Raw genomic sequence first — 18,515 nt, forward strand, 5'->3', positions numbered from 1 at the left:
CCTTCTCATCTCTGGGCTAACTAACTCTAGTTCTTTCAGCCTCTACTCATTTTTGTCACTGCGCACTGGACCCTTTCCAATCTGTCCACATCCTTCTTACATTGTGGACACAGTACTCCAAGTGAGGCCTCAGATAAACAGATAGAAACTGACATCCTAGTGTAGGGCTGCAGTTTTTCTCTAGATTTTGCTTCCGTTAGCTAGCTGGGTGGTGACACCAAATGGAACATATTTTCTATGTACGGTTTAGTGAATGAAATTGATACTGAGGATGTCCCTTATCAAAAAAAAATAATGTCTTTATATTTCAAGAATTCCACTTGTAGAATTCAGAGCTAAACTTGCCAAGAGTGGAACACAATGCCTTAAATTTGTGGTATTCAGAGCAAGTTCAGTTTAGGTCACTTTTTACTCCATAGTCATTTTCAAGGGTGGCATGGTGTGGGCAGAAAGTAATAATTATCTTTTACCTGTGACTTTTAGCTAGTCCATCACCCCTAAATCTGGGACTTGCCTCTCCCAAACTGAGAGTTCTGTTTGTCACAGAAGAACTTGGCAATGGTCATTTTTACATAACTGAATCCATGTCCCCATTCCGATTGTCATAAGCAATAAAACCAGATTTTATTGACAAATTATAGGTATACAAAGCCAAATATATTAAATGACAGGTACAAAATATATACTGAAATAGTCAAAGCTGCTTTGAGTAATTATCATAACATGCACTACTTCTACCTTTCTGAAAATATTACATTAGATGTTCTTTACATAACCCAGAGCTTTTCCGTTTTTTTTATCTCTACCTGCCTAATACTCAAGTCACAACTTTAGTTAAGTTTGTGTGGGGGTTAGCTAAACTCCCTTTATTGGAAAAAAACATTCCTCTGTGTTATACCAACAGCATTCTTTTCTATTGAGTAAGACAAGGTACACATTACTGTAGAATCAAACCCAGCTTTGCCTGACTCATGCTTCATCCAGTCCGAATGAATACAAACAAGAGGCAGTCGTCTAGAATGGGCTGGCAATCTATGGTCCACAGTGCCGTATCATTGAGCCTGTAGATGTGGGGCTTTAGCCACAGGGGCTTTTGGTGGTGATCACTCTCCCACTTTAAGAAAAAGCAGTGGTTGTAAGAGTTTTTCTCATAATACCATAGAGAGAAGATATACATGTACAGCATGTGCCAGGTCCTAGCATCCATCCACCTCTCCTGATCTGGCTCATTTTGCCCCACAACTTGAAAAGGTTGCTGAATACTGGTCTGGAAGAAGCAGTCCATGGTCTTATATTTTGCTTTACTATTGTCAATCCACACCTGTGGAAATAATTCTGAAGAAGTTTCCTACTGGTCAAACTCAGATAATTAATTCCCTAGGAACACCAGTGGAATATATTTGTAGATAGCCATAGAGGAATTGAGCTTCTGAAAACTGTATATATAAATTGTACAACTAGATTCAGAGGTTCAGTACAAAATTAGCCATATCTTGGTGTATGATCTGTACATCTGTCAAAACTATACAATATATAATGTCACAGAGATGTTAAAAAGCATGAAATGTGTTTTATCTTGGGCTGACCTTGAAAACCCCTTTTGTGCTACATCTAGTTCAGCACACAGCTGCCAACCCACTAAAATGAGCTTGATGTGAATCATTATACGGATATTCTTTACTCCATGCCAGGTTCAGTGCACAATGTCCATTTTAAAAATCTGAGTCTGCTTAGAGTGCTTGGGTACTACAGAGATGTGTCCTAGCAAGTAGCCCTGTAGACTGGTCAAAAAAATTCTCCTGGACAAGCAAACGTGGTCTTTTTCTCTGTCGCTAGAAAAGGGAATGGATGTGAGTCATGACAACTTCAAATTATGCCATCATATTCTTTTCAGACAAGTTATCTCCCAAGAACTGAGGTGAAAATATGACTCTACCCCATGTCTTGGGAAGAAATTATTGCTGTTAAATGAACTGATACTTGTACAGCAGGAGCCAGATGATTATGATAGAAATATAATTATCATACCTTACTAGTCAGAAACTAAATGACATGCAGAGATAATATTATAAATCCACATGGTGAAAATCTGATGGAGAAATGGATAAGTTTATTATTGTAAATAAACCTTTGTTTTTTCCCTTATGGTTAAACTTTAGAAACAATCAATATATACTGCAAAACTGAAATGTGTAAGAGTGGTTATGAATGCTAAAGGGTGTAGTTGTACATTACAGTTAGCACATGCTAACTCTAAGGAAGGATAGGCTGTGTTACAATTAGCATGTGCTGTGAACAGTCACATGTTAAGGGTTAATACCCTCTCTAATGTGCACAGCTGAGACCTGTAGCTAGAGGACTGGAGACCAAGGAGGTAGGTAGAAGCTGTCAAGTCTGCTCTGCCTCCTGGCTCACTGGCTCTCTAGCTGAAGTATTAGGTTGGGGGGGAAGGGGGACAGGGGCTCCCCTACTGAGCAGGTTAAATTACCTATCGATCACCCCTGTTGCCTGGATAATCCCCCTCCCCCCATCCCTTGGATCATCCTTCCCCACAGCTTGGATCTCTTCCCTGCTGCCCCCATCAGCCTGAGAACTGTTGCACCAGCCAGCAGTGGTGAGTTCCTCTTCCCTCCCTACTCCCAGGCTCCCTGCAACCCATGCTGCCCTGTTGGTCCCTGTAGTTTCCTGCTCACCCACCAGCTCCCCCAGTGACTCCCTGGCAGGGGAACATGGTGGGCATGTGGGTGAGGAGATGCCAGGCACTTAGGAAACCCAGTGGGGTAGCAGAGGCCTGATTCCACCTATCTGGCAGCTTCCTGCCCACCCATGGCCCTACTTCTTCAGAACGTGGGGCATCTGGGTTCAATCCAGGCAGAAGGGAAGCTCCTGGGCTTGCTCCCCTTGCACCTGCTTCCCCCGTCCACTCTGTCCTGACTCCACTTCTGCTGCCCCCACTTCTTTCTCTTTGCCCTCCTCTCCCCAGCTCCTCTACATCCCCTCATCAGATGCTGTGAAGGAAGCAGAGCTGCCCAATAGAAAGCAGTGATTGGAATACAAAGGGTAAGGAAGCCGGTGGTAAAAGAAGGAAGCACTGCTGATAGAGGTGCTTTACATCATCTGATGAAGTAAGCCTTCTGCTTACAAAACCTTAAACTATACATCTCTAATTAAGTTAGTCTGTAAGGTATACATGTACCCTGACACCTGTCTAAAAGGAGGACCATGCCCCAGGCAAAAAAAACCCCACACTCTCCAACCTCACCTTCCCCCACCCCCAAAAAAACCAAGCTGAAAATACCTACCCTTCATGGTTCATGCATTGTCTGGCTGAGATGAAAAGGCTCTTTCCACCCACGTATCTGGTCATCAGTTTGATCCAGAGTTCATGAGCAATACCCTCAAGCCAGGAAAGTGAGAGGTTGCTAAGTACCTGTCAGAGTACCAGTGTATCCCAGACAGACAAAGAAGAGAAGGTTGAGAGAGGACTTGATAGCGGCTTACTGCTATATCAGAGGAGTGCATCTGGAGCTTTACAACATTTGAAGCTCTTTGCCTATTTGTTAGCAAGATATCATCAGGAAACTTATATAGATTCCAAATTACCCTAGGTGACCACTTGGCTGAAAACCAATTTGTCTTCTACAGTATTTGCTTTTTCAGTGGTGTATCCAGATTTCCTTTATGTAGATTCATGGAAGGAGAGATGGGATGCTTTAGCAAGAAATGAAATTGATTTATGTACCTTGGGTCCAGTCCCAGATATAAAGAGGGATCTTGCCTGTAATCTTAATGGCACAATTATGTAAGAAGGTTAAAGGCTTAGCATAAACCTCATTTTCTTCCTTCTTCTTAAAGGATTTTGACAGATCACAGAGGAATTCACACAACTACAGTTCAGTTGTTATAGTATCATATGAATGGTTTTCCATAAACTTTGAAAACTTTTTGTATCTACTTCATGTCAAAGATATAGAAGAGTGAACAGAGAATCAAGTTTGTCAGCATTGAGAATAAATCAACTAAGTGGCAGAAGAATCATAAAATGCAATGTGTTATAAAAAGTGTATCTGGGCTGTCAAGATAAAACTTCTTTCTCCAATGAGTACTGTAGGTTTGAGGGGATAAGGATGTTGCAAAACAAAAAGGTTCTAATACCCTTATTTCAAAAGTTTAAAAACATGGCACCATATCATTGGATGGTACTCTATTGCCAGTATACAGCAATTATATGATGAATAATTTCAATGCATCATTTCGAGTTTGTAGGAAATGGTTTTCATCTCCTGTAAAATTTGCCTGTCCTATATCAAATATAGGATGCCTTTAAAAAATGTTTGACTCTGAATCAGGCAGAGAGGAGATCTCAATGCCAATCTATTTTGGCTTAGGGAAATACTTGTAACCATGAGGTTATTTACTAACCTCTTTCTTGTGCCAAAACTAGCTTATTTTAGTGAAATTTTGAGAATGAGGCATTTTTGATGGAGAAGGATCTAAATGGAAAAAAAAATCCTGAACAGCTCCAATTTCATTACTATTATCATGGTATTATTTTCTCTGTTTATTAATTGCATTTTTTAGGTTTGCATATATATTTAAGAAAGTTCAGTTATCTTGTAATGGTTTTTCTCTTGGAGGAACATTTCTATTTCTTCCACCAAAATTTCTTTTAATGTGGTGTCCCATTTAACTATATAAGAATGCTTCAGAACATTGGAGAATTTTTGATACTATGATTTACTAATACATATAGATGAATGCCTTCGCTGAAGGAGATAGAACATACTGGTGTACACTGAATTTCCAATTTAAATAAAAAGCCAGTAGATAATCGTACACCTTATTGCCTATGATATTTGAAACAATTTGGAGTAATGCAGTAAATTACCTAAAATCATTTAGTCAAATATACTGGAGAGGGGTCAAACATAGGGCAGAACTGTTTAAAGCAAATTGAATTCCATCTTGAGAATGGATTTCAAATAGATTTTTAATTGCACTATTTTGTCTACAGGCCATTACACTATGTTTCCTTTGCATATTACACCCTCCAGACTATGTCCATCTCAATACTGACATCACAGTTCTGTCCTTTTTACAATTATAGGGCAAAAGCTTTGTACAAAAATGCACCCATGCTCTCAGTTCTCAGTTTGCGCTTGTTTTGTTAAGAAAAAATATTAGCGGCCAAACCCTGAGACACTTTCTCAGACCCAGGTTTCCCCCTCACTTGGAAAAGTGCACAGGAGACATAGGGCAGAGGGAGATTCCATGAGATCACCAGAGCTTCGTACTGATGGTTGTGCCCACAATAGGAATAGGACTTACCCACAAAAACAAGAGATCCTGTAGGAGAAGGCCACACGTTCACATAATGGGTTCCAGTCATGTTACTTCCTGTCCATGTGTCTCCAAAAGAAGTATCACACTATAGACTATCTTGGTTACAGGTTTTTTCGAGGGGAGGGGAGCATGGTATATGTCAGCACATGAATGCAGAACCATCTACTCCCTGCCACGCCCCTCCTAATTGGTCCTGAACTCATGCAGGATCAGCTCCTATATAGACATGAGATCCTACACTTCTAGGCTGGAAAGGAGATAAAAATATACAGATAATATATTGTGGATCCTTTTTGGCCTTTCCTTACTCATTACTAAATGAATAAAATCCGCAGAAAAATCTCACAATTGAATCCTAGTAAACTAAATGTAAAGAATATCTCAATCCAAGAATCCAGATGAAGGCAGGCACGTATGTGTTTCTACCAGTAATTTTAGAAACCTCTTCTTGAGATACAAATGTTTTGCAAAAAATTGACAAGTATTATTTAAAGTGAATGTGTTGAACTTGAAAGTACTGGCCTTCAGAATGTGCAGTAATAAATACATCTTCCAAAACACTCTTTTGGCTAGCTGGTAATAACCATTTAAACCAAACCTCATTTTTATTTTGATGAAAAAGTTGCTGTATGTATACTATATTTTAAACTGTTGTTGTTACTTCTCTGGATTTTTGGGATGTACCTGTATTATATTTCCTTTCATGCTTCTTCAGAGTAATTTGGTGTTGCTGTGTGTGCAGTTTTTGGGTGTTGTTAAAATGAAGATATTCATTTCCAGAATTATCAATACATGCTGCCTTTCTCTAAGATTACTTTGTTTTTATAGAGACAATGTCAAATGTTTTTCATCTCTGATTTTATAATGCCAAGTGAAAATTCACCTCTGCAGAGTGTCAGCCCAGAGTCTGTGTATCACTTAGATTTTGCTTGACCCCTCCAAATAGGTCAGTAAGAGCTTTCACTTACATTCTAGTAGTCTTCACAAGCAGTTAGTTAATAGTATGAGGGTGCACCTATACATGCAATTAATGCCAAGCAATAAACTCTGGAGCAGTTTGAGCTGGAGTAAAGTACTCCTGGGCACAACATCTACACATGAGCCTGGGAGAGCAGCAATTTGAACCAGGGCAAAGCAAGCCCAGGTTGGTAGGGAACTCAGGCTCTGTGTGGCTGTGTTGGGTGGTGGAGGGGCCAGCTGGGGCATGAGGGCACTGAACTGTGGAACTGCATGTCTGGACAGCAGGCATGAGTTTGGCTTCCTGCTGGCTGAGCACATTTTACACCCATGGTCAATGTCTACACATGTGTTTAATCACAATAAGTTACCCTGGCATAAAATAGTACTGTCCCAACCATACTTTCTTAAGATGGAGTTAATTTCTTTACTGTGGCCTAATACCAGCGCACATGTAGATGGTGATGCTTTACTCTGGTATGAATTAGTCTGCTCTGCGGTAAAGTGCACGTGTAGATGCACCCAGGATATATCATAGCATCATCATGGCATGTCTACCTGAAGTGCCTGAGCTAAAGGTGATAACTTTCTGCAAAGAGCTGTGTGGCTGAACACGAAATCAAGGGTGATAGCATGGAAGGCTTCAGATCAGGAAAGAAAGGTACTTTAGTACATGTCTAACTTTAAGCATAAAGCTTAGAAAATGCTTATGGAGTAAAGTGTCTTCCTGCAGCAGGGCCTGGGAAGGCATGGGTGGAACAATGCAGCAGGCAACACTGGGATGGGGGAGGGGATATGGAGTATGAAAGGGATGAAAATATTTCTGTTGCATTTCCTGTCCACAGCCTTTCCAAGCTGTGACATTTACAGGTCAATTTAGTTTTGATCAAGCCCTAATTTTGCTGCTGCTTTAAAAATAAAATCCAGGGAGTATTGGATTAGACCCATAATATGCTACTGTTGTTTCCAAATTGTGCTTTATTTACCAAATCAAATGCAATAAATTCTTAACCCTTTTAAGTCCATTGTTTAACTGTGATAGATACAATATGCATATACATTTTTTAAAACATTTGTTATTTACTTAACAGACTTGAATCAAAGGAGCCTTTCCTGTCCGTTGGGTGAGTACTTGTGCATGTATGTGTGTAAATATATTTAACCATTATGCAATAGGTATTGACCTCATAAGATCTCACTGAACATAGAAGTTCTCTTATGCAAATAGTAGTTCATTATTATACTATACTTAGTAAGAATAGATATTAATTAATACATGATAATGATCATTGATTCTCCTCCTTCCAAACTCCAACAAAAATGTTTTGCTTTTATTGATTAACTGAAATGGATGGAGAGGGAAATCTAAAGACAGATTAAATATTGTATGCTCTTGTTTTGAGTTGGCTATTTCATTCATTTAATAACAATTCCAAACCACCAAATATTAACTGTACTAATTTAGTATGAATTTCAATGTGATGGTTATAACTGTTTTGAATACAATAAATAATACCTCTTTTAAAAAATATTAGTTAAAATTATTGGATAACAGAAAAAATATTTCAATTGTTCTTTTCATTCAAATAAAATATAAAAATGAGATCTTTCCAAAATTAGTTATGAGCTGTGTTTATATTGGTATGTGTTTTAATAGCTGCTTATAACCTTGTAACTCCTTAAAAATGTTAATATTCTGTATGTTAATTCAGGTAATTAATGTTGTTTTAAAGTATTATTTTTAAGTCCTGTATATTCTAGAAAAGCATTTGGAAAATGCACTTGTTTTTATATTATTAATATAAGTCATAAGGATGCGTTCCATTATTATGGTTCTTAGTTGCAAAAGCACTCTTTTTGTTCTCTTGTCTCTGTTTAACTCTCTTAGGACTTGGAGAGAGAGCACATTTTCATTGGTGTAACACACATGGTTTTGTAGATAGGTTTAAATTAAACCAAGATTTAGAGCAGACAGAAAAGCAGCTCTCCTGGATAGTTGTTCACAGCAGGCACTATTGAGTATCTCACCTTATGCTGTTGGAGACCACTTGCCTTAAGCCAGTGGCTATGCTCACTTATTTGGCAAACACATAACATCCATGCTGATGTAATTTATACTGGTGCAGTTTCACCTTTGCTTTTTACTGGGGTATTTCTATATTAGATTCCACATAATTAAACCAGTGCGTAGAGCTATATGTCATTGTGAGGGAGCGGTGGCTAGGGGCGGCCGTGAGCTCCCTAGCGCCGCCTACCATCACGTTAGGGTGACGTAGCACCCTCAGAACCTCACCCACCACGACTTTGATGGTAAGATATATAATGTGGAGGCTGCCAGTTTCCCTAATGGACGGTCTAGTTGTTCGTCCCTATTCCAGACGGGGTATCTATGCGCTTCCTGCCTTAAGGGCAACGCGTGCCTCCAAGCCTCCCCCTCAGCACGCCCCAAGCCTCGCAGCTGTTCCGGGGGATGCTTGTATGGTCCCTCGCCCCTCGGGTGCCCTTGTTCTCACTCCCGGGCACCGGGGCTCTTCGCCCACCTGGCGCCTCCTTGGGTCGGGCCCCAATCTCTCGCCCGTTCCCCGCGCCCTGGGCCTGTCACGCTGGCGCCCAGCTACTTGCTGGCGCCTCCTGGGTCGGCTCGCCAGCACCGCTCACTACCGGCGCCTGGCTAATCGCCGGCTCTGTCTTAAGTCTGGAGCGCTCTCGCCGCCCTAGCCTCGGCGCCCTTGGGCCGGCACGCTCTCGCCGCCCTAGCCTCGGCGCCCTTGGGCCGGCACGCTCCCTCTGCCCGGATCTCGGCTCTATCACCGCCCTAGTCTCGGCGCCCTCGGGCCGGCTCACTCCCGCCGCCCTAGTCTCGGCGCCCTCGGGCCGGCTCACTCCCGCCGCCCTAGTCTCGGCGCCCTCGGGCCGGCTCACTCCCGCCGCCCTAGTCTCGGCGCCCTCGGGCCGGGTTCTAGCCTAAGCTCTATCACCGCCTTAGTCTCGGCGCCCTCGGGCCGGCTGTATCGCCGTCCTAGTCTCGGCGCCCTCGGGTGGTTAGCTCGGCTGCTCTCACTGCGCCAGCCTTAGCTCTATCGCCACCCTAGTCTCGGCGCCCTTGGGCCGGCGCTATCACCGCCCTAGTCTCGGCGCCCTTGGGTGGCTAGCTAGGCCTGGCTATTCGGTCCCTCTCTGGGGCCTCGCCCCCCCCAGGGGCCTCTACCGCGCTCCCTGCGCTTCGCCCCTGTGGGCTTCCCCTCTCTGGGGCCAACACGCCACGCGCCCTATCTTTGCCCCGCTCCGGGGCCTTGCCCTCTCTAGGGCTGACTCCGCGCCTCTTGCGCTCTGTCCCTGCCCCGCTCCGGGGCTAAACACTGCCCTTATGGGCCGGGGTCTGTAACCCCGCACACCGCGCCTCCCTGGCGCCCTATAATGCCCAGCAGCACCGACACTAGTGCCCCTGGCACTGTGCCTCAACTGGGCACTGGGAACCCCCAAGCTGTTGGGGAGCTCCCCTGAGGCCTCCTCGCTCCCCTACAGCCTCACCCGGTCCTCCGGTGTAAACTGCAACGTAACACTCAAGCCATCTGGCTATAACAAAAATACAGAGGCTCCACACGCCTAACAACTCCAAGCCCTGCCAGGGCTCTCAGGCCTACCTGCAGTCAGGGTGATCTTGTTCCCTGCATCATCGTGGCCTGTTAGTGGGGTAAGGCTGCAAGCACTAACTCAGGCCACTCAGCTCAGCCGCAGAGCTCCTACTCCTGCGGCAGCCAGAAGGGAACTGTGTGTCTAGCTCCGGCCTCAGCTAGTTATAAAGGCCTGGCCCTGCCCTCTTCCGGCCATGTGACCGCCTGGTTGCCCTGGCAACCAGGCACCTGAGCTGCCTGGGTGATTGACAGCTCTGCCAATCACCCTCTCAATCCCGGAGCACCTCTGTGACTCCGTGACAGTCATCTTTCTACTCCTTTTTTAGGATGTGTAAAGGCTGATTAAACCAGTCTAAATATTTCCAAATTTTGAATCTGTTCTTGCTTAATTTCATTGCTTTCCTCATAGTTTCATAGTTCCTAGGGTCGGAAGGGACCTGAGTAGATCATCTAGTCTGACCCCCTGCCATGGCAGAAAAGAGTACTGGGGTCAAACGACCCCAGCAAGGTGTTCTTCTAGCCTCCTCTTAAAAACCCCCAGAGTAGGAGCCAGCACCACTTCTCTTGGAAGTTGGTTCCAGACCCTAGCCGCCCTGACCGTGAAGTAGCACCTCCTGATATCCAGCCTAAATCTAACCTCCGCCATCTTGTGACCGTTATTCCTGGTCACTCCTGGCAGTGCTTGGGGGAACTGGGACTCCCCCAGTGCCTCCTGATCCCCCCTGACTAGTTTATAACAGGCCACAAGATCTCCCCTCAGCCTTCTCTTTTGGAGGCTGAACAGGTTCAGGTCCTGTAGCCTCTCCTCATAGGGCCTGCCCTGTTGTCCCCTGATCATATGAGTGGTCCTCCTCTGGACCCTCTCCATGCTGTCCACATCCCTCTTGAAGTGCGGTGCCCAGAACTGGATGGAGTACTCCAACTGCGGTCTGACCAGTGCTGCATAGAGGAGGAGAATCACCTCTTTGGACCTGCTCAAGATGCATCTGTGGATGCATGCCAAGGTGCGGTTGGCCTTCCTGACTGCCTCCCCACACTGCCGGCTCATGTTCGTCTTGGAGTCAGTGATGACTCCAAGATCCTTTTCCACCTCTGTGCTGACAAGAGCGGAGTTCCCCAACCTGTAGGTATGGTGCCAGTTGTGCCTCCCCAGGTGCATCACTTTGGACTTGTCTGTGTTGAATCCCATCCTATTCTCGTCCATCCACCCTTGTAACCTGTCTAGGTCCGATTGTAGTCTGTTGCTTCCTTCTAGCGTGCCCACATCCCCCCACATCTTAGTGTCATCAGCAAATTTGAACAGGGTGCTTTTTACCCCCTCGTCCAAGTCACTGATGAAGATGTTGAACAGTGCGGGCCCGAGGACCAAACCCTGCTGAACCCCACTGCCACATCCCTCCAGGTCAAAAATGACCCATCCACTACCACTCTCTGGATGCCAACCAGTGCATCCAGCCAACTAGTGACCCATTTGACTGTGTAGGTGTCGAGGCCACAGTCTCCTGCTTTTTTAATGAGAATGGGGTGAGAAACAGTGTCAAAGGCCTTCCTAAAGTCCAGAAAGACTACGTCCACTGCTAACCCCGCATCTCAGGATTTTGTGACCTGGTTATGGAAGGCCACCAGGTTGGTCTGACAGGACCTGCCTCTAATGAACCAGTGTTGGTTGCCCCTAAGCATAATCTCCCCTGCTGGCCCCTCACGGACATGCACCAGGATAACTCTTGTAAAAAATCTTACACAGGACCGAGGTAAGACTGACTGGCCTATAGTTTCCTGAGTCCTCCTTCCTCACATTTTTGAAAATGGGAACCACATTGGCCCTTTTCCAGTCCTCTGGCACCACACCAGGTCACCATAAGTGCTTATAAAGCTGTACCAGGTGTCCTGCAATGACCTCTGCTAATTCCCTCAGCACTCTGGGGTGGAGATTATCAGGACCTGCTGATTTAAATATGTTCAGTCCTTCCAGAAGTTGCCTGACTAGGTACTCACTGAACCTAGGCCTGCGTGCACCTCCCCTGGGACCTATGGGGCCCAGTGGGGTGGGGGGTGACCTGGTCCCTGCTTAGAAAAATAGTGGCAAAGAATTGTTAAATAGGTTAACTTCACTGTCTGTTAAAAAACTTCATAGATTTCATAGACATTAGGGCTGGAAGGGACCTCGGAAGATCATTGAGTCCAACCCCCCACCAAAAGGGCAGGAAGTCAGCTGGGGTCATAGGATCCCAGCAAGATAAGCATCCAATTTGCTCTTGAATGTGTTCAATGTAGGTGCTTGAACCACCTCCGATTTCATAGATTTCATAGACATTAGGGCTGGAAGGGACCTCGGGAGATCATCGAGTCCAGTCCCCTGCCCAAAGGGCAGGAAGTCAGCTGGGGTCATAGGATCCCAGCAAGATAAGCATCCAATTTACTCTTGAAGGTGTTCAATGTAGGTGCTTGAACCACCTCCGATGGCAGACTGTTCCAGACCTTGGGGGCTCGGACAGTAAAGACATTATGTCAGGTTATGTCCAGCCTGAAACGGTCTTGCAGGAGTTTGTGACCGTTCGACCTCGTCATCCCTGGGGGCGCTCTGGTGAACAGACGTTCCCCCAGATCCTGGTGGTCACCCCGATAAACTTATAGGTGGCCATCAGATCACCCCTGAGCCTGCGCTTTTCCAGGCTAAAGAGTCCCATGGCTCTCAGCCTGTCATCGTAAGATCTGTTTTCCTGACCTCTGATCATGCGCGTGGCTCTCCTCTGGACTCTCTCAAGCTTCTCCACATCCTTTTTGAATTGTGGAGCCCAAAACTGGACGCAGTACTCCAGCTGCAGCCTCCCCAAGGCCGAGTACAAGGGGAGAATGACATCCCGGGATTTGCTCGAGAAGCATCTATGGATGCACGCCAGCGTTTTGGTCGCTTTACTAGCTGCAGCATCGCATTGCAGGCTCATGTTCATCTTGTGGTCAATGATGACCCCCAAGTCTCTTTCTTCTGTAGTGCTAACCAACGTAGCACTGCCAAGCCTATAAGGGTGCTGCAGGTTTTTCCTCCCAAGGTGGAGAACCTTGCATTTTTCAGTGTTAAAAACCATGAGGTTCTCGTCTGCCCATTTGCTGAGCTTGTCCAGGTCAGCCTGGATCACCCGCCTATCTTCTGGCGTGGATGCTTTGCCCCAAACTTTGGTGTCATCGGCGAACTTGGCCAGTCCACTCCTGACTCCAATGTCCACATCGTTAATGAAGATGTTGAACAGTATGGGTCCCAGGACAGAGCCTTGAGGGACCCCACTGGTCACAGGGCACCATGATGAGTGACTGCCATCAATCACAACCCTCTGGGTCCGGCCACGAAGTCAGTTTCCCAGCCAGTGAATCGTGGTGGAGCCAAGGCCACAACCGGGCAGTTTCGCCAAGAGGTGATTATGGGATACCAGATCAAAAGCTTTTTTGAAGTCAAGATATATGACATCAATCTCTTCTCCCTTGTCCAGGTGATAGGTCACCTGGTCATAGAAGGAAATGAGATTGGTCAAGCAAGACCTACCCGCAACAAACCCGTGCTGGCTGTCCCTTAGAATGTTAGCCTGGGCCAGTCCCTCAAGGATGGCCTCCTTAATAAACTTTTCTAAGATCTTACCTGGGATAGAAGTCAGGCTAATGGGCCTGTAGTTAGCCGGATCCACTCTCCTCCCTTTCTTGAAGATCGGCATCACATTGGCCTTCTTCCAGTCTTCAGGCACTACCCCAGAGCGCGAGGAGTTTTCAAAGATCCATGCCAGGGGCTGGGCTATGACGCTCGCCAGCTCCTTGAGTACCCTGGGGTGCATATTGTCAGAGCCAGCTGACTTGAAGGTATCCAGCTTCTCAAGGTGTTCCTTCACGAGGTCAGCATTGATGGAGGGTAGGGGATCCCCCTCACCCAGATTTCCCTGTCCCATAGCAGGCATGGGCAGGCTGCTCCAGACCTGGGGGCTCAGACAGTAAAGAAATTCTTCCTTATGTCCAGCCTGAAACGGTCTTGCAATAGTTTATGACCATTCGACCTCATCATCCCTTGGGGCACTCTGGTGAACAAACATTCCCCCAGATCCTGGTGGTCACCCCTGATAAACTTATAGGTGGCCATCAGATCACCCCTGAACCTGCACTTTTCCAGGCTAAAGAGCCCCATGGCTCTCAGCCTGTCATCGTAAGGTCTGTTTTCCTGACCTCAGATCATGCACGTGGCTCTGCACCCTCTCAAGCTTCTCCATGTCCTTTTTGAATTGTGGAACCCAAAACTGGACGCAGTACTCCAGCTGCGGCCTCACCAAGGCCAAGTACAAAGGGAGAATGACATCCCGGGATCTGCTTGAGAAGCATCTATGGATGCAAGCCAGTGTTTTGGTCACTTTAGTAACCGCAGCATTGCACTGCAGGCTCATATTCATCTTGTGGTCAATGATGACCCCGAAGTCTCTTTCTTCCATAGTGCTAGCCAGCATAGCACTGCCGAGCCTGTAAGGATGCTGCAGGTTTTTCTGCCCAAGGTGGAAACCTTGAATTTTTTGGTGTTAAACACCATCAGGTTCTCATCTGCCCTTTTGCTGAGCCTGTCAGCTGAGCCTGTTGTGATGACCAGATTTCCTACCATGTCCTGCAGAGGCCCCACATCACCCGGTACCTTTTTCTTATGCCCTAAGTATTTAAAAAATGACTTCTTCTTGTCCTTGATCCAGCTAGATAGTCCCAATTCCGTCTCTGCCTTGGCCTTCCCGACCGCTCCCCTACAGCCCCAAGCAACTGGGGTATAGTCCTCCCTGGTGATGGCCCCTCTCTTCCATTAGGTGTCCACCTCCTTTTTAGCTAGGAGACGTTCCCATATGCTTTTGGTGAGCTATGGGGGCTCTTGCCCGCTTTGATCCATGTTGGGATTACTTTCCTTTGGGCTTGGAGGATCATCTCCTTAAGGAATGACCACTCTTCCTGGACACCCGACTCCCCTCCCCTCCGGGACCTCAGTGCCTCCCCGACTATTCTCCTTGTAGCAGGGCACCAGGGTGCCTGCTACTAGCAGTAGGAATAGGGCTGCTGAAGCTCCCTAAAGCAGCACAGATGTGGGTTGCTGGGGCAACCAGGCTGGTCCCATGACCAAAAGGGGAAGGGCCAGGCCCTTATAAACAGCTAGGCCAAAACCTAGCTAGCAGTTCCCCTCTGGCAACCACAGGAGCAGGAGCTCTGCGGGAATGCTGAGCAGGCCGGATGGAGGGTTGCTGCCTGACGACGAAGACTGGCTGCAATGATGCAGGGGAGAGAACGCTAGAAGAGGCCATGACTAAAGAGCCTAGTGAGTGCAAGCTTTGGGTTATAAGCCGGTAGGCTTCTGGTTTATGTTGCAGCTGCTTGGCTCATGGCTTTTGTTATGGTTAAACCAGAGGACTGGGTGAAGCTGTAGGAGTGTGAGGAGGCCTCACGGGAGCTCCCCAATAATCTGGGGCTTCCTGGTGCCCAGCAAGGCACAGCTAGCGGTGCCAGGCGGGCACAGCTGTTTGCGCCAGTGGCACGTGTATCAAAGGGTCAGTGGACCCCACCCTGTGGGGCGAGACTAGAGAGAAGCCCTATCAGGGCAAAGGACCGAGATGGTGGTCCTGGGGGCCAGGCACGGCTGCAGCCACCTGAGCCCCAACCAGGGTAGGACCAGGAGAGAGTCCCAGAGGGCTCCACAGTGCTGGGGAGTCTAGTCCCACAGTGGGCACGGCGAGCGAGTGCCGTAGAGGTGCTCAGCATATGGGGTTGAGAACCCAGCCCGTGAGGGCGGTATTTTGCCCAGCGGGGCAAGCGACCCAGGAAAGGGTCAAGAGGCCAGGCACAGCTGTGGCCACCTGAGTCCAAGCACGGGAAACGCACGAGCGAGGCCCCAGAGAGGGGCAACATGCGCGAGAGGCGTGGCATAGGCCCCAGAGAGGGGCAACGTGCACGAGAGGCACAGCGTAGACCTCAGAAGGGGCAAAGTGCGCGGGAAGCATGGCAAAGGCCCTAGAGGGGGCGAGAGGCTCCAGAGAGGGCGAGGAGCAGGAGAAAACTGCAAGACAGGCCCAGTGGGGTGAGACCTGGGCACGGCAAGCCCCAGAGGCGCCGGTAGTGGGGTGCAGGTCGCAGCACTGGCACAGAGGCGCCGGTAACAGGGTGCAGGTTGTTTAGCCAGCCCAGAGGCACTGGTTAAGGGGTGACAGGTGCATGACCAACCCAGGGGCACCGGTAAAAGGGGTGCCAGGTGGGTGACAGGCCTGGGGGTGCCAGAGAGGGGCACCAGGGCAAGGACAGAGCAATTTCCAGGAACAGCTGTGAGGCTTGGGACATGCTAAAGGGGAGGTAGGAGGCACGCATTGCCCATAAGGCTGAGGGGGTGTTGGACCACCCCACTTGGAATGGAGGTAATACCAGCGCTGTGTCAAGGTGGAAGTAGGCAGCCTCCCTTACTGAACTTCATAAGATCAAAGACATGGCGGGTGAGAAGAGGGTGCTGGATCACCCTAATTGACATGGCAGGGGGCACTAGCGAGCTCACGGCCACTCGCAGGCCCCACCCCATGACACTCCTTACCTCTTTGAAATCCGCCCTCCTGAAGTCCAGGGCTGCTGCCTTACTGCAGGCCTTTGCCACCTTGTGCTGGATGGTGAATTCCAGCAGTTGATGATCATTGTCACCCAGGTGGTCAAGTACCCACAGACCCCTCACCAGGTCTTCGCCTGTGGCCAGGACCAGATCCAACAAGGTATCTCCCCTGGTGAGGCTGTGCACCCCCTGGGTTAGATGGAGGTCCTGTATCTTGGCTAGGAACATACATGAGCAGTCAGACCTGGCTGACTGCTCTTCCCAGCAGATGTCTGGAAAGCTCAGGTCACCCATGATGACCACATTCTTTTACCTAAGTACCTCCGTGAGCTGACTTAAGAATTCCCGGTCTAGCTCTTCCCCTTGGTTGGGTGGTCTGTAGACCCCCACCGTTAAGTCCTTTCCCCTCAACTTCCTTGTATTCTAACCCACAGCACTTCAGTGTGCCCCTCCTCTGACCCCGTGCCACTTGTTGAGGATGTATATTTCTCCTTGACATAAAGCGCCCACACCCCCACCTCTCCTCCCTGTCCTATCCCTCCCATACAGCCTGTAGCCCTTCATATTCACCACGCAGTCATGCCTTGGGTCCCACCATATTTTGGTGAGCCCCACTATGTCTGGATTGGTGTTAGCCAGCAGAAGGGTGAGTTCCTCCTGCTTGTTCCCCATAGTATGTGCATTAGTGTAGAGGCATTTGAGGCTTCCTAAAGATGCATGCACTGGTCCCCTAATCTCAGTACTACCCGGGCCCCTGTTGCTTACCTGGGTAATTGTTCTGCTCATCGTCAGTCTAGACTGAGCTGTTCTTGTGGGTTATGCTTGGTTTAGTGGTCCAAGGCTTCCTCCACTCTCATCTTCCCCTTCCCCACAATGAGCCTAGTTTAAAGCTCCCTGGAGATCAGCCAACCTAGAAGAGAATACACGCTTACCTTTGGGGGAAAGGTGAAGCCCATCCCACCCAAGCATGTCTCTCATCCTGATGTGTGGGTCGGTGTCTAGAAACCCAAAGCCTGCCTCGAGACACCATTCCTGAAGCCAAAGGTTGACCTTTCTGATGCAGGTCTTGTGTCATCTTCCATGTCCACTCACTGGTAGGACAGAAAATAATACCACTTGTGCCCCTATCTCCTTCAGCATGCCCCCCAGAGCATGGTAGTCCATCATCAGGTGATCATAGCACTTCTACATGTGCTCCAGAGGTGCTTTAGCTCATGTGCCCCTGCTACCAGTTTTTAGCATGGAAATGCTGATACACAAGGCTCAGAAGGCTGCTGGAGTGCAGTAATAGATGTTTTCGATCTGAGCCTTCAAGAGGCCGAGAAGCGATAGACTCAATTAATCAGTCTGACCAGGTTAATCGAGTCTGCTCCAACCCGCTGTAATTACAGTGTGTTGGAGCAGCCTTCACACTCATGTACAGGCACCTTTTGGCCCAAACTGATTTTGGTTTTAATGTGCTCCCCTGCTGAGAGTTCTATCCTGGATACTTTGCTCCCCTGCTGACAGCTCTATCCTGAGTTTCCACCCAAAATGACAGTTGAACCCAAGCGCCTCTGAAAATACAGTTAATGCTTATAGTTGAACCGCTGATTCAGTCTTAGTTAGAACAGTACATGTGCTCCCCTGTAATGTTCCTTATATAGAGTAGGTCAAAGCAGCTATCAAATTGCTTTCTGTTGCTTACAGATGACTTTGTTCTGCAGGTCAGCTTTTCATTTATCTCTGCTCTGCAGTGGAGATTTGCTTCTATGCTTTCATTTTAGTGCTTGTAGATGCTAATTATGCCTTTTCTTTTCATTGCAGTATCTAAGCTAATGACTACTTGGTGTTTTTTGATTGCCTTCCTTTTGGAGATAATTCAAAGGGATTAAATATTGCAACCTAAATGCTCTAGCCTACATTAGAACATGTCACCTGAGTCCAGCAAGAAAAATCCAAGGGCCGTGGACTCCAGGCTGAGGGAGCTCTCCAGAGTAAACCTGTGTACA

At 47.5% G+C, this 18,515-nt stretch overlaps 1 protein-coding gene across 8 annotated transcripts in view; it reads left to right on the forward strand.

Moving 5' to 3' along the window:
- The window catches only part of RALYL (RALY RNA binding protein like), a 709,413-nt gene that overhangs the window by 592,871 nt on the left and 98,027 nt on the right, over positions 1–18,515 (forward strand). For all 8 annotated transcript variants that reach the window (XM_090040250.1, XM_090040251.1, XM_090040249.1 and 5 more), the window contains one exon: positions 7,392–7,424. In XM_090040250.1, the coding sequence (XP_089896376.1) occupies positions 7,392–7,424 (33 nt within the window). The remainder of the gene's footprint in view (positions 1–7,391; positions 7,425–18,515) is intronic.

Source organism: Crocodylus siamensis, chromosome 3 (genome assembly GCF_052110815.1).
Source record: "Crocodylus siamensis isolate JL-2025a chromosome 3, ASM5211081v1, whole genome shotgun sequence".
NCBI lineage: Eukaryota > Metazoa > Chordata > Crocodylia > Crocodylidae > Crocodylus > Crocodylus siamensis.